The 22721-nt window shown below is 40.5% G+C and overlaps 1 protein-coding gene across 4 annotated transcripts in view; it reads left to right on the top strand.

The window, feature by feature from the left end:
* The window catches only part of LOC121895699 (paired box protein Pax-7-like), a 61604-nt gene extending 49040 nt beyond the window's left edge, over positions 1-12564 (top strand). For all 4 annotated transcript variants that reach the window (XM_042409114.1, XM_042409113.1, XM_042409112.1 and 1 more), the window contains 2 exons: positions 7937-8204; positions 10799-12564. In XM_042409114.1, coding sequence (XP_042265048.1) covers positions 7937-8204; positions 10799-10914 — 384 coding nt within the window. In that variant the 3' untranslated portion in view covers positions 10915-12564. The remainder of the gene's footprint in view (positions 1-7936; positions 8205-10798) is intronic.
* The last annotated feature ends 10157 nt before the right edge of the window (positions 12565-22721 follow it).

The following is a 22721-nucleotide window of genomic DNA, read 5'->3' as shown; positions in this document are numbered from 1 at the left end:
TTTGATTGAAAGCCTCGGAACGTGTGAGTAAGTGGACCTTGAGTTGATTTCAGCTGTCTTGAATGATTTGCTGTTTACAGACTACTGCAACGTTCAAAGACAGTAGTAAAATGTTCCATATCTCATGGTGGTATTCCCCACTTTAACATCACAGCGACGCTCACTCAGGTTCTCATTTAGTTAATCTTATTTCCTCTGATACGTTTCTACAGGATATTTGTCATTGTTGCAGCTCTATATATTTAAATATGTCTTCGTCATAACAAATTGACATTTGATTTATTTTTCATCACTGATGGGGGGGGTTGGGATTTTCAGGATTACGGCCTCTGACGAATAAACACATCTGCTTGAAGTGAAATAGCATTAATCTCATAATCACCTCTGATTGCATCAGATATTCTGCATTCAACGCTGACATGCTCCATGTGCTTTGCAATTACTGTCTGACTTACAATTCAATGGAAGACAGTGATAGATCCTGTATAACGCCAGCAGCATCTCAACATCAGCCTTAATCCCAGCTGCTGCGTCCGCCCACAACACAGGCTCAACCTGACACTTGGAGGTAAATCACAGTGATGTGTTGTAGTGAAAGTTAACATTAACAATAGGTTAACCCTCAATGTTGCATCCATCCATCCATCCATCTGCCGAGTCAGGTGTCAGTGATCATGTTGGACTGCAGCTGGAATCAGTGGACAGGAGCCTGGCTGATACTGGTGGTTTAGATCAGTACTCATATTATGTAGCAGCCAATAGTTTTGGATAAGGTCCCTTTAATTTGGTTATTAAAGAATAGTGACCATCATATGTAGTGAGCGAGATGCCACTCTAACCTTTGTCAGTGTTCTCTGGTGGACAAACTATATATAGAGACTGTTTCTAAATGACCTCCAACACATCTTTGACATTTCTCTGCTGCTATTACTTTGTTTCATATCAGCTGACATAACACACATTATGACCCTGGTGGTATAACGACTCGCCCTTGTCCAACACGTGTTCCCTTTCACACTGGTCCTGTTGGGATAGTGTCCCTGAGATAGAGTTAATCCAAGGAGAAGTGAGTCCTCATCCTTGAAACCTTTTCCCTTGTAAAAGTGAAATAATATGATTAGAGCAGAATGTAAATCCCGCATTTGTGTAGCTTGTCTATCAGTCACGTACACCTGTCCAGCAGTTTTCAGACCGTCTTTTTCATATGTGACAGCAGTAATTCTTGACTGCTTGACAGATAATTCAATCCTGGGTGTGTTTCTGTAGTAAAGACGTCAAAAATCGCTTGAGACTCGTTTTCACTTGTCATGAATTTATTTCTTTTGTGGCAGAAAAACACGTTTCATGAGCCGTCAGAAGGTCCTGCAGGTTAAACAGAGCTAACCAAACACTTCTAGGACTGACAGACTCTAAAAGACACGTGATTAACAGACTCTGAGCAGCCACACACACATGGCCTTTCATGGTTTTTCACTCACTTGTACGTATGAAAAGTGATGGAAGTAGATTTGTGAAGAACGAAAGAAAGGATGTTGAGAGAGAGGTTTAAACTGTGCCTACTCTCACACCTCCACACACCTGGCCAATCACTGCGTGAAGTGGGCGAGAGTGTCAAGATTGTCTGTTTTGAAAAGTAACAAGAATTGTAAGTTTCAGATTTCCCACCATTTCCACCATCAGACAGGTGTGAAGGGAGGGAGGTTCAATAATCCTGTTCAATAATCTGACAAGCACTTTGTTTGAAGCATATTGTCATCTTCCACCTTTCACCTACACTCCCTGATGTAGGTCTCATAAGGCCCGAAAATCCCTCAACAGTCTTTCAGGTCAACATTTAGGAACTCAGCAAGTTTCCAAATATCATCTAAACAGTTGAGCAGAAATATAAAAGGTTGGTGGTGCACTGGGCACCATAACAGACCATTGAGTTTACCTTACAAAACATCCCGGCCTTCTGATGAAAAGCATTACTTGTTGTTTATTCTCTTTGGAGAATAAATATCACTGTGATCAGATGGTAACCTGACACACCAGATGATTTGTTACACAGAACTGTCTGAGAGGAAGGAAACTGTTTGGATGTCGATCACCATCTATCACCATCGATCGCCATCTATCACCATCGATCGCCATCGATCGCCATCTATCAACATCTATCACCATCTATTACCATCAATCACCATCTATCACCATCTATTGCCATCTATCACCATCGATCAACATCTATCACCATCTATCGCCATCGATCGCCATCTATCACCATCTATCACCATCGATCGCCATCTATCACCATCGATCGCCATCTATCAACATCTATCACCATCGATCACCATCTATCACCATCTATCGCCATCGATCGCCATCTATCACCATCGATCGCCATCTATCAACATCTATCACCATCGATCACCATCTATCACCATCTATCAACATTTATCACCATCTATCACCATCTATCACCATCTATCGCCATCTATCAACATCTATCACCATCTATCACCATCGATCACCATCTATCACCATCTATCGCCATCTATCACCATCTATCGCCATCTATCGCCATCTATCACCATCTATCAACATCTATCACCATCGATCGCCATCTATCAACATCTATCACCATCTATCAACATCTATCACCATCGATCGCCATCTATCAACATCTATCACCATCGATCGCCATCTATTGCCATCCTTCAACATCGATCACCATCTATTGCCATCCTTCAACATCGATCACCATCTATCGCCATCTATCAACATCTATCACCATCGATCGCCATCAATCAACATCTATCACCATCGATCACCATCTATCAACATCTATCACCATCGATCGCCATCTATCAACATCTATCACCATCGATCGCCATCTATCGCCATCGATCGCCATCTATCAACATCTATCACCATCGATCACCATCTATCAACATCTATCACCATCGATCGCCATCTATCAACATCTATCGCCATCGATCGCCATCTATCACCATCGATCACCATCTATCACCATCGATCACCATCTATCACCATCTATCGCTATCTATCGCCATCTATCACCATCTTACCTTGCAAGATCATGAGATCAGAATCCTCAGAGGACACTGGACCACCAGTGGTTCGGACCAATCAGTGTTCTGACACAAGTGCGTAACTTGAAGCCTGACAAGATGGATTCTCGTATGAATCCAGCTGCCTCGCCAGGTAAATCAGATGATGCTGAGCAGCCTGACACTGGTATGATATCATCTCTGTAATATTGCAACAGTAGTCCTGATCCTCACTCAGGTATTTACCAAGAGTGATACTGTGGATTAGAACAGCCTCAGTTGAGTGAACTTAATGTCAATAAACCAACAGACGTTTTACAATATTTGAACCACACACAAACAATATACAAGACTTAAAGCTATAATATAACACTGCTTGAGACGTCATAGTGGAGTCAGTGCAAAAAGCAAAACTGTCCTTACATTAACCACAGATGCTTCTTTTTTCTACATAAATATAGAAAATGCTGTAAAAAAAAAAAAAAAAGAATTGGAAATTTGATGTACAGTGTTCTCTATAACTATCTGTAGCGCTCTCAGCCTCTGTGCTTAACATACAAAAATAGAGCCGTTAAGACACTCAAGACACAGATATAGAAATACCAGGCGCGCTGTTCTGACAGGTCATGACACATTGGACCCTAATACAGTAAACGATTCAAAGAGTGTTTTAAAGTAGAGTCTTGAGAGGCTGAAGATGGATGTGTGTGGCACAGAGATAACCCTGGCACATCTGCACACCTCTGTCCTCCTCTCATCTCTTCATCTCTTAAAGACTCCTCACACTGTTTGACCTGGAGGTTTATCACCTCATCCACCTTCTGTCTATCTGAGTTTTTTGAGTCTGTGTTTCACTGGCTTTCACCCTTTTAGTGAGGAGATGACCTTGACTCACGTAAAGCACATCGTTGTTCTCTATTCAACATCTCTACAGTTTCATTCTGTATCTACAGGAGGACAGGCAGACCGAGCACTTTGCACAAGCTCAATATAACCCACCTGTTCATTTCTCACATATAATTATAAACTACGCACCAAATCTGGTGCTGCATGTAATGTTTGCATACTGAGTCTTTAACTTGTATGGTTAGTTATTTTTGAAGTTACACATAAGTACATTACAGCAGCTTGTATTACTACATATTTACAGTTTAGTGGGTTGTTTTTATCATTTTCAGACCTGTTACAGTATCTGAGTGAATTATACCTCATTCATTCTGACACTGTTGCGGAGGTCAAACCTGCGTCTGTATGGGTCAACCATCCTTCATGACCCTCCTCTAGACCAGGGTTGGATGCAGGTTGGCTTGGTTTAACTGGTATTGCTACCAGGAATTATGATGATACTGGTGTTTAACCATCATTTAATTGACTCAACAAAAAAAGAGACAGAAAGAGAGAGAGAGAGAGAGAGAGAGAGAGAGCATGTAGATAGACAGAGGGGAGACACTGAAACTTTACTTTTATCTGCAAATGATTGAATGTAATTCAGTTTAATCTCTGCTAACAGTGAGAAACAGGGTAACAGCTGTCTCACATGAACGGGTCAAACAAGCATTGAGTAGATCCTCCTCACAGGTGTTCCTGCTGTCTGAAAGAGGTTTGATTGAATGACATGAAACCGTGTGCTGCTGTGCACACATTTTGACACCAGTGGTCACCACGTGGATGTTGTCTTGGAGAAATGCTTGCTGGGAATGTTTTGAGAAGCCCTGAGTTAACTACTAGCTACAATAGCTGTAAGTATGAGTATCAGTAACTATCAGTGGGCTGCAGCTGCAGAAGAAGACTGAGTACAGAAAGCAACAAAGAAGAGAGTTTCCTCTAACATAGCAGCGTCATTGGTTAGCGTCAGTAATATTATGGTTACTGTTGCTGTAGTTTAGGGACTTTCAGCCTGAACACTGGGCTCCTGTTTTCACATTAAAGGGTCAGGTCACCCAGATACTTATACTTAACTATACTATACTTTACTTGACCACTAATTTAACCAGGCAGGACTGGCCACCGGGCATACCAGGCAGTCTGCTGGTGGGTTGATGGGTCTGTTTTAGTCTGTCTTTTTTGTTTTTGACCTAGCCCACAGAGCAGGGAGAGATGACATGAATGGTCCACTGGTTTATCTCTTATCTGATATCTGCCCAATCACATCCACACTCTTCCCCTTCTCGAGCTGAGAGACAGAACGAATGATGATGCAGTCAGAAGCAGAGCAAGAGTGAGGGAACAAAAAAGGGGCAAAGGAGGTATAGAAAAACTGCTGGAGAAAAATTTAAATCTTTAGAGCTGGAGGCAGCAAAATGTGCTAAACTCCCAAACATGTTTGCTGCAGTAGCAGCAGCAGCAGCAGCTAATCTGCAGCAGGTGCAAGACATGCGCCATGAGCAGTGTGTGCTGAGTGATGAGGGAGGAAGAGAGAGACAGAATCCAGCAGTACAGACAACCAGAGAGACAAAGTGTAGGAGCAGTAACCATATGTATAGTTTAGCATCAGAATCAATAAATAGCAAAATACTAGTTTCCTCATTACTTCATATTATCGTCTTGGCTTGCAGGAGGATAACTAACGCCAGGATAAAACCTGCTGCTCAACCCTGGTTATTGAACCATCTATCTACTTACATAGTGTGTTATCCATGCTGTCCTTATTTAATTAGCTAAATCATGAAAAAGAAAACATTGTGCTGAAGATGCTTTCTATGAATCTAACATGATTATCATCACAGATATATCAGCTCCTATATCTCCAAAGTTGAAGTGAATTAAATGAATTTATTTTAACAACAGTAGTTTACTAAACATAAACATAACAAGAGCAACGATGAATGATGCTTCAAATATTAATAAACTATTTTAATCAAACACTCCAGTCCAATCAACCCGTAGATGTGTTTAAGTCAGTCAGTCAATTCATTTCAAACATGTAAAAATAGAAAACAGACAAAAACAATAATAACAATAAAACTCAATAAACACATTCTCGTTAACAACACAAATTAAATATGACATGTTTGAAAAGGAGTAGAAAGAAGTTTATGTGTTTATGTTCTATTAAAGCCTTTATTTAGTCGTGTAAACCGGCGTAAACAGTAAAAACAGATTGTTTACACTCTAAACACCTGAAATAAATGATATCACATAGTAATATCACAATAATATTAAAATATGAAGATCATATAAAATAAATAAGCTACAAATCACTGAGTGATGTCGTCCCATCATAAGAAAGAAAGGATTTATAATCTGTTTCCTCATTGTGTAAACTACACACACACATCCTGTAGATATACATTCAGTATTCCAGTAGGTTTCCTTTGCATCACATCATGAGAGACTACGTTCACATTGACTACCAGTATGTTCTTTATGTCCGACTGGTGTGACTGGGTGTAATGGTCAAAGTATCATGTTCCAGTATGGTTGAAAGCTTTTACATGATATTATCTACTATGAGCTCAGGTCTGAGTGTGAAGAATAAACAGCTCAGTTAGTTCTTGACTGAGCTCACAGCTCAGCTCTAATATCCCAGCTCCTCTCTGTCACTGGGAGGAACCCTGGTGCTTTCTCATATTATGGTTGTCCAAATATTTCACCCGGTGATCCAAGTGCCTTTAATTGATGTCAGTGAGTTTATGCTAAATATGAAGATTTGAATAAATTCCACTTTCAAGCAACACAATGGGCCGCTCCGTGGTGACAGGCCACCTCCTTGTTGCCCTGAAAGGAAGTGTCAGGCTGCTAGAAACCCCTCACCTCCTCGCCCATGTTAGGCTTTGACACCTCCTGGGGTCCTTGAGGCTCTACCCCTCTTCCCTCTCCATTTCTCTATCTCTCTTCCACTCGTTCTCTCTCTCCTCCCCCCTTTTCTCTGTGTTCTCTCTGAATCTGTACCAACATTAACAGGCCGGCCAGGTTTTCATGGCCCCTGAATCACTTACAAACTAACAACTAACACCAACACAGCAACAGACAGAAACCAGGCCAACAGTAAAGAAAACACGGATAACATGTGTGTAACATAAATGTTCTATATGGTGAAGCAGGACTAAGGGAACTGGTTTAAATGGGTCTTCATTACAGTCCGCTATTAGCATAACAAGCTGACTGTGGTTTAATGTGGGACCAGGAGTTGACTGTGGGCAGAGAGGTTGAATCTCCCCTGCTAGTGGATTTTGTTGTACTTGGTAACCAGTGTTGTCGTTGACTCAAGTAAAATATAATGAAAGTGTTTTTGAGTGTAATGTAATTTTCTTATTCACTGGCCAATAATATCATCGTCACCGATACGTTGTGCTTCCATATTCAATAGAAATAGACAAATTAGTGTAAATGAACTATTAAAGAAATGACTGGAAGGTTTTTCTACATCTAGACAGTCTGTGATGAATCCAGTTTGATCTGAATGAAAGATATGAAATAACTGATTCAGTTCTGTTTTTAATGCTTTGACAATAATTCTGATATCTGTATTGATTAATGAAGGAGAGTGGTATCTGCTACATAGAGTTGGGTATGTATTTGGTATTTCAGGGCAGTTTGCCTGCTAGATTGTGAGACATCATGTGTTTGACATTTTGGCCTGATAGTGAAACTATAAACAAAAAGCTCAGGTGGTCACAAAGATCATGAGGACTCAGCATCAAGGAGCAGCTGTCATGGTAACAGACTGACTGATGCTGCTGTAATGATAACTACATGATCCATTCCTGGTTTATTCTGTTGCATTTCCCATTTTGAAAATCTTGAAATCTTTGCTATGACACAAATGAAATGAATTGACTTACATGGTACCTTTTTGTTGTTCCCAGAAACTGTATAATTTTGATGTGAGGTTCTTAGTTGTGGTTGTTGTTGTATAATAAATATGTCTTCCTGTTTGTCTGCAGGTGATGAGCATCCTGAGTAACACCAGCGGTGTTTCCTCACAGCCGCAACACGACTTCTCCATCTCACCGCTCCACAGCGCCTTGGATTCCTCTCCGTCCAACGCCATCTCAGCCAGCTGCAGCCAGCGTTCAGCCGACGCCTCCATTAAGACGGTGGACAGCCTCCCGTCATCTCAGTCCTACTGCCCCCCCACATACAGCGCCACCAGCTACAGCGTGGACCCAGCTGTGGCAGCCGCCGGCTACCAGTACAGCCAGTACGGCCAGAGTAAGTCCTGCTGTGTCCAGGGTTGGAGTTAGACTTCACACTCTTCACTAACGTGCACAGTGTTGCTGTTTGGTGGTTAAATGTTACAATGCTCTCACTGTCTTTTAGAGGAAAAAATACATTTATACCATAAATCATATGTGGCTTTTTTCTGGAACTGCACCATGACATACATGACAAACATACCCAAGATACAGACGTGTGATTTCATGTGTTGAAATTACATAATCAGATATCTGTAAGGATATGAGATCTACAGGTCTACAGTCAGCTCCTGTATTCAGTCTGTGAGACAGACGGTGGATCCACAGGTTGTTTTGGTGAAGCAGACAGAGACAGAGCTGCGACTCTGTGCTCTGATTTAAAAACTCTCTGATAGAAAGTAGTCAGCTGATCAATACCAATATACCAATATATCAATACCTGCTGTCCTTCCTCTCACATCCCCTCCTGACTGTGACTGACTGTAAGAACTCCTACATGTTGCTCTGAGTAATGATCACAACAGTGTAAATGTAGATGAGTCACCGTCACCTGAGCAGATCAGATGGTGACTCGGTCGCTATAGTTACTGGATGATGGGATATGTTGTGTGAGGTGAAGTCACCTGCTGTATGTCGTCATAACAACATCAACATCATAATACAGTAAATATTGTCATGACAAATGTCTAGATTTATTCCAGTATTATCATGAATGACATGATATGGTACATCCCTAATGGCAACTAGAACATAATTATGACAAATGAATATATATTAATAAATAATAAAAGTATAGTTAAGCAGGTCTGTGACAGGACATGCACACTAAAAGCCCGTTCACCAGCACGTCCTCACACTCTTGCTCTCTGCCTCACTACATGAGCAGCTGTTAGCTAACGAGCTCAACATATCAACTTATAAACTGATGATCACGACTTGTTGTGGAGAAGAATCAGTAAACGCAGGTTTAGACATTATCACAGATTATCTACAGTACGTCAGCCTGGCAGCTACAACATGGTTACAGTCAGAGACAGTCAGACTGCTACAGGAACATCCACACCTTCGCTACATAAAAAGCTCTTTGTCGGCATTAACACTGGATCATGAAGTGTGGAGCTCCAGTAAGGCTGTAATTCATTAAAGGATCACTCCAGTTTGCTACAACTTGGCTCTTAATTGTGTTGATAACGATGAGATGTTCCATTAAACCGTGGATCCGTCTGATATGATGATACGATATGATCACCAACATTACAGCTATAATATGTTTAAAATATGTTTCTTAAAGAAAACGTCTGTGATGCCATAAATGATCCTTCTTTGCGTTGCCCTCCACCCCCACCTCTCCCTCCTGCAGACTGACTTAACTTCAGACATTTGACTCTTCACTTGTTCTAATTCAGGAAGCACCTGACAGATTAAAGTGCATACTGTCAAAATAGCTGAGGTGTGTGTGTGAGTGTGTGTTTGTGCATGTGCATGCGTGTTAGTGTGTGTTATCAGGCTCTATCTCGGAGGCAGAAGACTCTCAGTGTGACTGCTCAACAGGGATTTAAGGTATAAATCTGGTTGACAGGAAAAAAACAGCTTCCTTTAGAGGGCCTCACTAAACCCCTGTGAAACACATATACACAAACACACACACACACACACACACACACACACTGCTCCCCCACCAGTTGTCTGGGTGACTGGCACCTTGGCAGACAGACCTGCCCACCCATAGGTGCTCTTCTTTCTCCCAGTCCTCAGAAGAGAGTGACAGCTTCCTTTCTGTGCACACTAGCATCCTAACTGACATGCCATACTTATCTCCACCCCCCCTCCGATAGCCACAACACACACACACACACACACACACACACACCCAAACACACCGTGTCACATCATATCTGCTGTCAGCCCTCCTCTCTCTCTCTCTCTCTCTCTCTCTCTCTGCTGCACTACAACAGACAAGTTATCAGCAGCTGAACCAGGGAGGGCCAACATCCATCCACCAGTCTCACAGAGCAGTACGCTGAGCATTAATGCCAGCTACCTGTCTGTCTGTCTGTCTGTCTGTCTGTCTGTCTGTCTGTCTGCTAACCTTAACTAAGAGCTGCCACTGCCTGAACATAACTATCATATATTTACTGGTTATGATCCAGCTCCAGGCCATGACGGTTCTACTCAAAATCAATCAATTCTATTTATTTTTTAAAGAAATTGCAACAAAATATGAATGTAATGTGTGAAACAGTCAGTCAGTGGATCAGTGGTGAGTGGATGTGTGTAACACAAACAAACACAAACAAACAAACAAAAGAAAACATGGAAGACTTATCTGCTGTTGCAGTTAAGTCATATATGAACGTAAGAGACAGGGTTGTACAAACATGTCAGAGCCACACTGTTGCCCCTGGTAACATGTTCCTTCATCATCATCAACATCATCATAGTATTCAGAGTTGGACAAACACAGCAGCTTCATCCTTTAACACTTTATCTGTTAGTATGAAGGATGATTCAAACATTTAATATCATTTTCATGTTAAATGCAACATAACATGCTTTAGGTAGACTGAGATGATGATGAACTCCTCTTCCTCTCTCTCCTGTCTTCCTCAGCTGCTGTGGATTATCTGGCCAAGAACGTGGGCCTGTCCAGCCAGCGCAGGATGAAGCTCACCGACCACTCGGCTGTACTGGGACTGCTGCAGGTCGAGACGGGCCAGGCCTACTAGTACTCACCCGACATATTTAAACAACATGGCACCTGGTCACCAGCACAACCCACACCTCCTGCTACCATCCATACGAATCTCCCAGCGAGCATGTGTGTGTGTGTGTGTGTGTGTGTGTGTGTCTACTGACTATACATGGGCCTGATATTTAGCTTTTTTATTCTTTATTCTCCGAGGTTTAAGGAGTGACTGATCCGAGCTTTCAGCATTCCCCACGGGACCAAATCCACATGAAGTGTGTGTTTTTTAATTTTTATATGTTGTTCATATTGCATCAAACTTTGTACACAGCCTCAGTGTGTCTAACTTTACTGGATATATATCTATAAATTAGTGATATAAACAATTAGAATGTGAACATTGAAACACTGAAACAAAAGGAAAGCAGCTACATCTCTCCTTCCTCTTCTTCTTCATCGGAGCATTCAGACTGAACAGTCACAGCTTTTTAACAGTTTCAACTCACATGGACGTGTTTTACTTAAATTCCCGACACCCGGAGTGAATTCACATGTTTGCATCCATCATGTTGTTGAAACTGACATTAAATGAAATTTTGCACTTTTAAAATTTCCTCCATGTTGAGTCAACACAGCCTGGTAGCTCTACTGGGCCTCCTCCTCCTCCTCCTCCTCCTCCTCCTCACCTTCTTTGACTTTTATTCATTGACATATGTTTCTGGTTTTGTTGTCAGACAACTGCACCAGTGATTTGACTGTGGCTCATGTACCTCAAATCTGAGTGAGTTGTACTCCTGAGCAACAAAAACAGGACTCTCGGCTGCTTTTTAAACAGTTTTTAAGGGTTTTTTAAAATCACCTTGAGAGGAATTCATTCTGGATCAATACTTTCTAATCTGAACTTTATAGATACTGACTATCAGCATTGGCATTGGCAGATATTGGCAGCTTACAAAGAGAAACCATGTATCAGCCTATAGGAACGTGTGTGTGTGTGTGTGTGTGTGTGTGTGTGTGTGTGTGTGTGAGGGAGATGAACACCTCTTTAGCAGACTGATGCGGATTCATTCAGCCATTCCTGAAGAGACGTTTCTGTTGTGACTCTGCAGTCCTTCTTATCAGCAACAAGACCTTGTGAGGAGCTTTGGTCATAGTTGGAGGTCAAACAAGCTCCTGACTGAGCAGCTGACATGCAGCGTGAGGATCAAACCCCCCCCCGCTGGGTTGAAACTGGACATTTCTCCAGGCAGTTTGGTACCAATCATTACGATCCTATTCTTTCTTTTCATTTCTTCTGATTCTTGTTGATTTAATGTCTACTGCATTCATGTATCATTGAGAAACAACCACTGGGTAGTACTATGGCAAGCCCACTTTCCATGAAATCACACAGAGCTTCTCATAATCTGCCCGTGACAACTAAACTATGGTTGATTATTGGTTGAAGATACATTCCCTAATTTTGCTGTGTCTGTGTTTGTGCTGAAATCCTAACATTTCCTCTGAGCTCACTGTTGTTGTGTTGAAACTCACCACGTTTATATAGTGCTTTAATCCAAAGCGCTTCACGATGTTGTTCCTGCTTCTCACACTCACACACCAGTGGCGGCACGTCACCGTGCAGTAATTAGAGGTTCAGTATCTTGCTGAAGGACACTTGGACATGTGGACTGGGGGGGGGTCAGGGATGGAACCACCAACCCTCTGATCAGTGGACCTTCTGAGCCACAGCTGCCCCGTTTCAATACAACAGTGAGCTGAGAGAAAACTGTAACAAAACCAGTGGAGCATATCTATAAATGAAGATACCATAAATTCTTTATATACCTCAACTGCAGAGAGAAGCAGGCCTATATAAGAGATTTGTAAAAGTATATTTTATATGTTAGTAAGAAGCCTCCCTGTTTCCTGATCTGCTCCTCTTAATTTGCTGTCAGTGTGAACTCAACTCTTCCTCCATGTTGACCTGTTGTCTTGATTAATTCAATATACAAGCACACAAATTCCTTACAAACCCAACTGATTTCAATTTGTCTCACTTTGCCGTTCTTTTGATCGCTATTAAGTCAGTGAAACTCAGCACTTCCTGCACAAATTTTTCAAATTAAAAGCCTTCCAGCAGCTCAAAGGGCATAATTCTCCTGCTGTCCTACCAGGCTTTTAATGTGATATATCTGCAGGGAGACCTGTGGTTCACACAGAACCACAAAGTGAATGACAACTGTATTAAGCAGAGTGGTGATTATGAGTGATGTTCCATGTCAGACGTTATAATATTTATACTTATACCCCTTCAGCTGCCTTTATTTATACCGGACACGTGTGTCAGATAATCAGAACTGGTTCATACTGTCGTGATATCTTCACATTTTGTCATTTGGCAGATGCTTTTATCCAAAGCAGCATCTCTGAAGGTTACAAGTAAACAAATGGCAAACTGACTAGTCACAATGTAGAGACACGTCATAAAGGAATCACACATATCAGTAATGTCAACCTTAAAACCAGTAAAGTGGTTTGCCATAGTAGTACAAACTACAAACTGCACCAGTTCCCTGAAGCATTCCAGTGAGGATGTGTTACACATTCAGACAGAGGGAGGTTTCTAATCACCCCCACTGACCAAAGGGAAAACTCCTCGCCATTCCGCTCCAGGCTCCCTACTGGACCTGCTGCACTGCTCAGGAGAGCGCTGTGTCCTGCTCTCCAGTGAAACCAGTTTGAGGTTCATGGACTGGAGGAGAAATGGAGACCAAACAGAGAATCACTCCCCTAAATATATAAAAAATATTCCAATAATCAAAAAGCGTTTCTGCATCAGGAAAGTTGTCTTTTGTTTTTCTTTCCCTCTTTGTGCTGTATCTGATGACAGTCCAGAGAGACACTCATACCCCCTTTCACCAAGATAGACCTGCTGCTAGAGCTGCTGCTGGTTCAACTAGTGAACCCTCTAAGACCTGCCTGCTTTTCCACTACAGAGCCAAGTCGCTACACAACTGTACTAACGCCAACTAAAGCACTTCACACCCCAACATAGCAGGTGGCGGTAATGCACCTTAACGCACTTACATAAACAATGTACAACAACAATGGCGGACTACATCAGAGCTTTACTTTCTCTTAGTACATGTTCACAGTTTGGCTGTTTGAACTAACGCACTACATCCTCAATCAGTATGTGCTGCCTACCAGATGAATGATTAAGTACCAGCAACTGAACTATACTCAAGCAAGACAGTCATGTGATACAGCCATGTGACTGTATCACATGACTGACAGCCATCTCACCCAAACGTTCCAAACAGACGTTATTTGGATAAACTGACCACATATTAACAGCTTTTAGCCTGGCTCAAGATCTCCGCCATTACGCAATCCATTTTGGTTGTGATTGGACACGATAATCCCGCCCCCAACCCCTGATGTAAGTGGTTCTTTGTTCTGGACCAGCAAAGTGTTGGTGCCGCTCTGGAACCAGTTCTCCCAGCTGAGAGCTTTGGCTGGTTCAAGATTAGGCACCGGCTCTGAACCGGATCTCGAACGGCATTGGTGGAAAAGGGGTATCAGTGTTTAATCTGCGGCTCGTGTGACCGTCATGAATTTCAAGATGATGCCATGAAATTAAACTGAGTTCATCTCCATTCCCGCTGGACGCTGGTGTCCATGACTGCCCTGTGGTGACTGACGGATGCAGAGGCTTTTATAAGCCAGGTGTCTGTGGACGCCGGCTCTGTTAACCTTGTGTATATACATTTTTTCATTGACAGCAAACCAAGGAGAACATTAAGGATCAAATGTACAGATATGCCCATTCACCCCCCACCCCTCCTGTTTACCTCTTGGTCAGTGTTCAAATTACATCGTGGCTTTTTTGGGGGGAGGGGTGGAGGGTGTATTAAAAGCAAAGTCTACATATCAAATTAAACACACAGCTTATTATGTTCAGATCAGTGTTTTGGGGGCGATACATCACCATTTGTTCCAACATAACCTGCTAATCTGAGACCTGATTCACAATAATCACATAAATCTACAAAACATTATTGACACACATATAAATTATCCATGACAGGACACACAGGATTGATCTTATATCACTGATTGCAGCGTTACAAATGGTTATTTATCAGTTTTCTGAGAACCCCCCCCCCAACTCTATTAGGGCTATTAGGGGAGCTGATCCCCCAACTGCCCTGTAATGCGAACACTGCCCTCGGTCCTTTCTCTGCTTGTTTTGTTCAGTTTTCTGTTTGGCATGTGTGTATGTTGCCATCGTATTATTTATTCTACCTGTATGAAGTATTAGACTAGTGGGAAATTTGTATTGGCATTTACTCCCCTCAGCCTGTTGGTGTGTCAAATGTACTGGCCTAACTGTCTGTTCATTAAAGCTCTACAACTGGACCAAGACCACAGGGCTCTGCTGGCTTCTTGTCCTGGTTGTTTTATTATTATTTATATACTTATTGGGAGCATGTACAGTGTTAAACATTAATGTTATTAATGTTATGGTGCCAGAGTTAGCTTATAGCTCATTTTCACCTGCAGTCAAAGCAAAAAACACACAGAACACATAATACAAGAGCAGTTAGAATGGAAATGGAAGAAAAATGATTCAGTTCAGCATGTTTGAGATTTGAGCCATTTATTCAAGTGTTTCATACAGATTATTGGTAATCAATGAGACTGTTCACCAATATTAAGAACGATTTACATTTGCAGTAAAAATGAAAATCTTGGTGTCAAAATTTAGAACAGATGATTTTAATGCAGGATTATTGCTTCATTTATTACAGCAAAACCGCTTTGGAGCCTTTAGTTGGTTTTATTTAGGCTATTTAAATGCAGTGGTGTACATTTACTTAAGTACTGTACTGAACTACAGTTTTGAGGTACTTGTACTTGAGTATTTCCATGTGATGCTACTTTATACTTCCACTCCACTACATTTCAGAGGGAAATATTGTACTTTCTACTCCACTACATTTATTTGACAGCTTTAGTTACTTTTCAGATTAAAATTTTACATAAAATAACATACTGATGACAACAGACTGTTAAAGATTAAACCAGCAGTTCTCAAACTTTTTAGCTTGTGGCCCCTTACAATAAAATCAGTGTGTATTTGTGTCTCTTTGTCATGTTTCAGATGTCTTGGAGTTGTTTGCAGTTCCACCAAAGAGACATTTCTCCTCACATTGTTTCAAAGTTTATGCAGCAGAACTATGTTTTTTCTTCTTTCCTACCCGATCTATAATCTCATCACCCCTCAGATTTATTTTAAAACTGTGACAAAGCCGTTCAAACTAGCTGCACCTCCAGCAGCTACAACTGTAAAATGCTACTTATGCATCAATTTATCAGTATCAATAATGTACTTTGTTACATTTATTTAATATATCAGGTCTTAGATTCATTTCATTACATCTAAAGTCTCTAACAACAATCCTGCAGCTCTCTAACAGTTACAAGAAACAGTAAGACAGCTTCAGGACAACTTTAGTAACGTTACTAGTAGTCGTGAGTTGAGACTGAGAGTATGACCGACCCCTGAAGTGACATACAAGAAACGTTATAGCCTGTTTTTTGCTAGTCAGGTGGCTAAATTATGGCTCAACAAATGAACTTGTTGACATTCACTGTCACATTCAAGCTAGCTCTAATGTTACGAGACTGAACATTAGCTTAACTCACGTTATATCACTGCAATAAAGTACATTATTTGGGTAATTTCAGTGGTGTAACTGGGAAACTGGGCACACTTGTCATCATAGAAATAGATCATAAGATTGTGATATTTACTTCAACTTTGGCAGTATCTGCTGCCTTACCTTCAAAACACAGCTCGGCTCGCTCGCCGTAGCTGCTCCAGTCTGCAGATGCTGTTCTGTGGTACAGTAGCCCTCAGTGATGATCGGCTTTTACCATAGACTGTAAAAAATATGGACGTAGCCACATGACATCACTCACTGGTTTCTGAACAGCGGTGTGGAAGCTCAAAGTGGGCAGCTCCAGCTGTCGCCATCTTGGCAGTGCCTGACTCCGCCTGACTACCGACTAATCCAAAAAAAAAAGAGGTGGAGCTGAGGCGGCCGAAACAAGCCACCTAGCAGCTAGCGACCTGTCACATCCTTAATAATGCATAACTTTACAGCTCAATAACATTCAAATGGGTGAGTTTTTTGTACGAGGCTGTAAACATGTTTATTTCTGCTGTAATTTTGGGCATTTTAACATTAGAGTCTATTTAGTCACTTTTGGAGCCTCAAGTGGCCATTCGAGGAACTGGTATTGGTATTTCTGCATTGACTTCATTTTTCAGCCCCGAGTGGTGACTACAGAGAGGCTGCTGCATCAGAGCCAATGTAGTGCATATTGGCAATCAGATTTAAAAAAATAACTATAAAATAATGAAAATAATGGTTCCGATAATCATAAAAACGCTGAATATCGGATCTGATAATCATCCAGGCTGATTATTGGTCGACTCCTAGTAAACAGATGTGACTACTGTTGCCAACAGCCAGTAGTTGCTAGGCTACACGGTGTCCATCCTCTATCCACATCGTGCTCCTCATAATGACAAAACTGAAACAGCTGAATTTCAATGAATACACTAGTAATTTTTTTTACTTACTGTCAACCAAAACATACCATGTGTTTTTTTATTTTTCCAGTATGGAAATGAACTAGCAGAGACTTGAAAGGTGCTTGAATCAGATAATCCATTCTACTGGATATTGTGGCCCCTTATTTTGTGCAAAGCCAGTAAAAGGGCAAATGCAATCTCAAGGCCACGTTTGTCTGGTGTTTAGTCAGCCATGTATATTTATATGTATATATTTTTTATTCATTTCCTCACTGCTGCTCTGGCACAGACCTGTGTGGATTCTCAGCTTAAGATTATGTTTATGTGGAAGAAGATCAAAGATATTATTACAGGGTGTTCTCAGTTATGCTTCTACTATTGCTTCTCTTACTATTATAGTGACAATAGTGTGTGCATGTAAATGTACCCACATACAAAGTTTTATTCAACAAATTAACAGTAATGTAGGAAACAGGACTAAACTGGCACCGCAGAGAAATGAGAACTCCTGGCTTTCATGCTTGTCAAACTTCAGCCATCATTACATGGTAATGCAGTTGTATGAGCTGACGAAATGTATTATCATGCAATATACAATATCCCAACAGTTCAACCAGCAAAGCCATGCATGGACTGTGTTAACAAGCAGAAGAGGCAGCCTGATGGAGATTTTAGGGTGGATATCAGCTAGGGGTGTGCCTGAATACAAACACGTTATTCGGCAAAGCACAAATAGTGGAGTTTTTACAAATATTTGTTTCATACAAATATCACTATCTCAGTCTCTCCTCTGCTCCGCTGTGACGTCATCAGCAGGTCTCAACGAGGGGAGTCACATCCACCTGCTACATGACGCACATTTCCTAATTTTGACATCACTCCTGGAGTTGGGGGTGTTCCCCAGAGATAAAGCTGAACTACTGACACACGCTTCATGAACACGCTTCATGAACACTTATCGTAACACTTTAATTTTTCTAAAATTAAAAGCCTAATAAAAACAAAAACAGAATTTTTAAGCCTCTTTCCACCTTTATTTGAATACAAATACAAATAATTTTGCTGCCTCAACAAATACAGATACAAATACAAATACCAGGCCTTCTTCACATCCCTACTATCAGCTGGATGCTGAGCTGGACCACAGTGAGCAGGGCTCTGGAGGTCCCTGCAGGACTGAGGATGAGGAGGGAGCAGAGCTGCAACAAACTGCAATAACAGCAAAGTCATAATTGGTAACGTGTTCAATACACAGAGGAAGCCAACACAGGAGCATTTTCATTGGACAGGGAGCAGGTGAGAGGATGCCTGCGTGGTGTGCTATATAGTGTTACTGTACATTCATGAACATATATAATTCTGATACTTATTCAGTTGATGACAAGGAGCAGCCAGCGTTATGAAGATAATCCATTGGCAAAAGTTCTTTCTTATTGCATTGATGTCATAAACCCCAATCATGATCTAATCCCCCTTTTGATAATATATGACTCTCCAGGCTTTGAAGTCAGCCATGACAGCTCCAGTGATTGAAAATAGTAAAAATCCTCTGTTGAAGCCAGGCAGAATGAATGGAGTCATGTTAATGAAGAAGGTTGTATAAGCTCACAGTGGAGCACAGTGGCTGCTGCCTGAGGGCCTGTGACCCAGACCTGACCACAGCAGGCTGTCGTAGGGATGGAGCAGCAAACTCGAGCCTGCTGGCTCAACTGTCTCCAACAGCAGGGAGAAAATATCACATAAAAGATAAAATCAATGGAGGATGCCATCCAGACTGTTTGGAGGAAGGAGGCTCGCTCGTTTCATCAGCTCTATTAAAACTTGATTCAAACAGCATTATGCTGCATCAAAGCCCAACGCTGTAGCTTATGCCTTCATCAGGGGCCGAACAGACTATACCATCAAAGTCTGGTCAGAATTACTGCTAATGTTCAGGTCAAAACCAAGTCCATTGTTGAACAATGTTACTTCAAGTTGAAATCTGATACTTTTACCTCTATCTATGCTGTCTGGGGTCTCTGGTGTCTGCACACTAGCCTTAAAAGTGGTTGTCATCATATTTTTAATTGTTTATTTAAATTTAAATTGTGAATTTGTAGCTTAATAGGTGTTAATTAAACATGTTTTCTTGCAGTCATGTGTCGCTGTAGTCCTGCTCAGTGTTTAGTCTCGTTAGCCCTGTTTGTTGCCTGCCGCACTACAATATTGTACTGAACTTTAACCAAAAGCTTGAAGTTGCCTAAACAGACCCATAAACTCAGTGATCAGGCTTTAGTTGTCCAGAGCAAATGAAAAATGCTTTGCAGATATGTTCAACATACAAACATATGTGTGATCCTCAACACTCCTCTCACACACTCTAGATGTTTGGAGATGTGTCCATTTAGGATAATTAAGCATTGTGTGATGACAGGTTTGATGACTTTTAATAAATGCTGACAAGCTGGTTACTTTTTGTGGTGAAATATTGTTTGATCTGTTGTTGTAACTTTTCAGTTAATAATCAGTTTCCTTTTCATTCAGTCTGAATAACTAAATATATGCTTAATGAACACGCAGAAACTAAATAATCATTTATTCATTTATTCTGTGGTTGAGATTTCTATATGACCACAAACGGCTTCTAACTCCAGCAAAGTGAGACTGTCTAGTAAATCCCTGTTAAAGTGAAAATATATGTATATATAACATGCATTTTTTTTTACATATACAAAATAATATGCAGGTAGTAGTGTAACTGGTGACTGCAAGAATTTTGGATCAATGTGTCTGGACAGCACATCAAGTATCACACATGGAGCCACGTCATTGTATAAATGTGTGACATTTGTTTTTGAAATTCTCCAAATTGATAAATTCAAAACGTCAGATTTCGCATCTGTGTGTCAGTCAGTCGTCCCTCATTTAAATACATCAGTCACTGTCAGAAATCACACAGCTATATGTTTTTACAGCACGTCAAGTTTCACAAGAAAAACCATGTCGAGGTATAAATGTGTCACATACAGTTTGGAAAATGTCGACATGTCTTCCTCAATAAAATCACGTCCACAAAACTAGATGTTGACGTGTTTATTAGGAATCAAAAGGCTGTTTTTTGAGATTTGACTTTTGAAAGTAAAAACTGTGTTTTATAATGCATTTTTCATTTACTCCACTGAAAATTTCAGCAAATCTCTTTACGTTTATTTATTCTTTTATCAAATATGAGGAACTTATGATTGTTATAATGTAATTTGAGCTGACTTTCCCTTTAATTTTCTCAAATCCTGTACAGTAGAATTTCACATGGACTCAGTCTGGGCCATCCTGAACAGGATTTCATTTAAACTGTCAGCAAACCTCTTAAAGAAAATGAAATATAGCTGTTTAAATATGAAATTATGATTCTTATAATGTAATTTGATCCAAAACTGTACAGTAAAATAACTCACAGTTTCAGAGGGTTATAGTCAGTGTCGTCCTCAACAGGACTCTTTTTTCATGACAGTTGAAATATAAGATAATTATGAACGTTATAATGTAATTTGAGTTGACTTTCCCTTTAATTTTCTCAAAAATTGTGCAATAAATGACTCCAGGATCATCGTGAACATGATTTCATTGAAAATTTCAGTAAACATCTTAAAGAAAAAATGGAAATGATTAAAGGTTTAATGAAATTTGAGCTGACTTTAATTTTCGATCATGGAAATAATTTTATCATACTAGGACTTATCTGGTTACGTCAGATTCAACAAGAATCATGAATCATGATGTGTAATATAACATATATGAGAAATTATTGCTCCGAGCAGCAGTACTGTAACAGTGTGAATCCAAGCGGCTGCTGGCTTGACCAGGTTTCCACACATGACGGCTCACTTGGGGGCTACACACCTACTACCCAAACTGGGTCATTAATGAAGATTGAGCTTGATTACTTTTGTATGAGTCTATTCATTGTTTTTAGTAAAATCCTGCATAGTGTACCTTTAATCTTAATATGAACAATAAGCAAATAAAATATTTCCAACAGGGGTAAGATTCTGACTCTTCTCTCTTTTATTCCTTGAAGAAAACAAGCAAACTAACAAACTATCTTTATCTTTCAAGGAGAGCCGAAGAATTATGACCAAAAAAAAAGGCATAAAAAGTCCAGGTTCAGGCTTGCACCTTCTTCAGGGTGTGGAGACTCACACACAAAAGAAAGGAGCAAGCCGACACGCGTTGGTGTGTTTTTAGCCCACTGAAATAAAGACAAAGATTTTATTTTTCAAACCTACCCTGAGTACCTGGACCTGGATTTTTTATGCCTTTATTTGTTGGTCATAATTCTTCCATTCTCCTTGATTATTATTAACTTCCATGAACACCAGTAGTGTGAGGGACACCATTAACACTCCTGTTACTTCTATCTTTATCTTTATTCAATTTTCAGTTGCAGTCTTCATTGGTATTTTAGTCAGTCCTGACTGAACTGGTGTAACTGAGTCAGGTTTGTAGGCCTCCTTGCTTGCACATGTTTTTTCAGTTCTGCCCAGAAAGTCTCTACTGGACTGGTCTCTGGACAAAGTACTGGACTGGTCAGGGCTTTGTGATGACCACTCCAATACCTTGACTTTGTTGTCCTGAAGCCATTTTGCCACAGACCAGACGCATGGGTACTTTAGTTAGGTGTGTCACTTAGCTCCCTTTTGTTGTCAGAGCTTGTTATTAGTGAATTTTCATCATGCCTACAAGTACATGTACTAAAGTGAGAGAAAAACATTTAGTTTTGCAGTCTGGGAACAGTATTGTAACCTCAGTGTCATTTAGTTAGACTGCTTTAACGTTAAAATGTAAAGATTAGTTACAAACAAAGTTATATTTGCCCAGCAGCATCTCAACACTTTATTTTACATACAGCAGTTTTATGGGAGCTACACCTCCACATACTTTACCAGAGCAAAGAGGAGAGTGAAGATAAACCCATCTTCTTCTATGGAGGGAGAGGTGAAGGTCCAAAAAGTCACTTAATGGAGCAAAAATTATGAACAAGAAGCAGCATAAATTATCTCTAATATTTCAACATGTGTTATAAACAGAGTAAGTGTATATTTCTTTGTAACATAAGCTTTAAAGAGGACACCTGAAGACATTTAACCCAGAAAAAAACACACTTTTTAGTTAAAATAGAAGAGACTGAAGTGGTGGCAATTATATGTAAAGAATGTCATTTAATAAGCAATTAACCTCAACGGCGAGATCACAGGAGCAGCAAGACTTTCACAGTAATG

Source organism: Thunnus maccoyii, chromosome 4, assembly GCF_910596095.1.
Source record: "Thunnus maccoyii chromosome 4, fThuMac1.1, whole genome shotgun sequence".
Classification (NCBI taxonomy): Eukaryota; Metazoa; Chordata; class Actinopteri; order Scombriformes; family Scombridae; genus Thunnus; species Thunnus maccoyii.
This window is presented reverse-complemented; position numbering and strand designations above follow the sequence as displayed.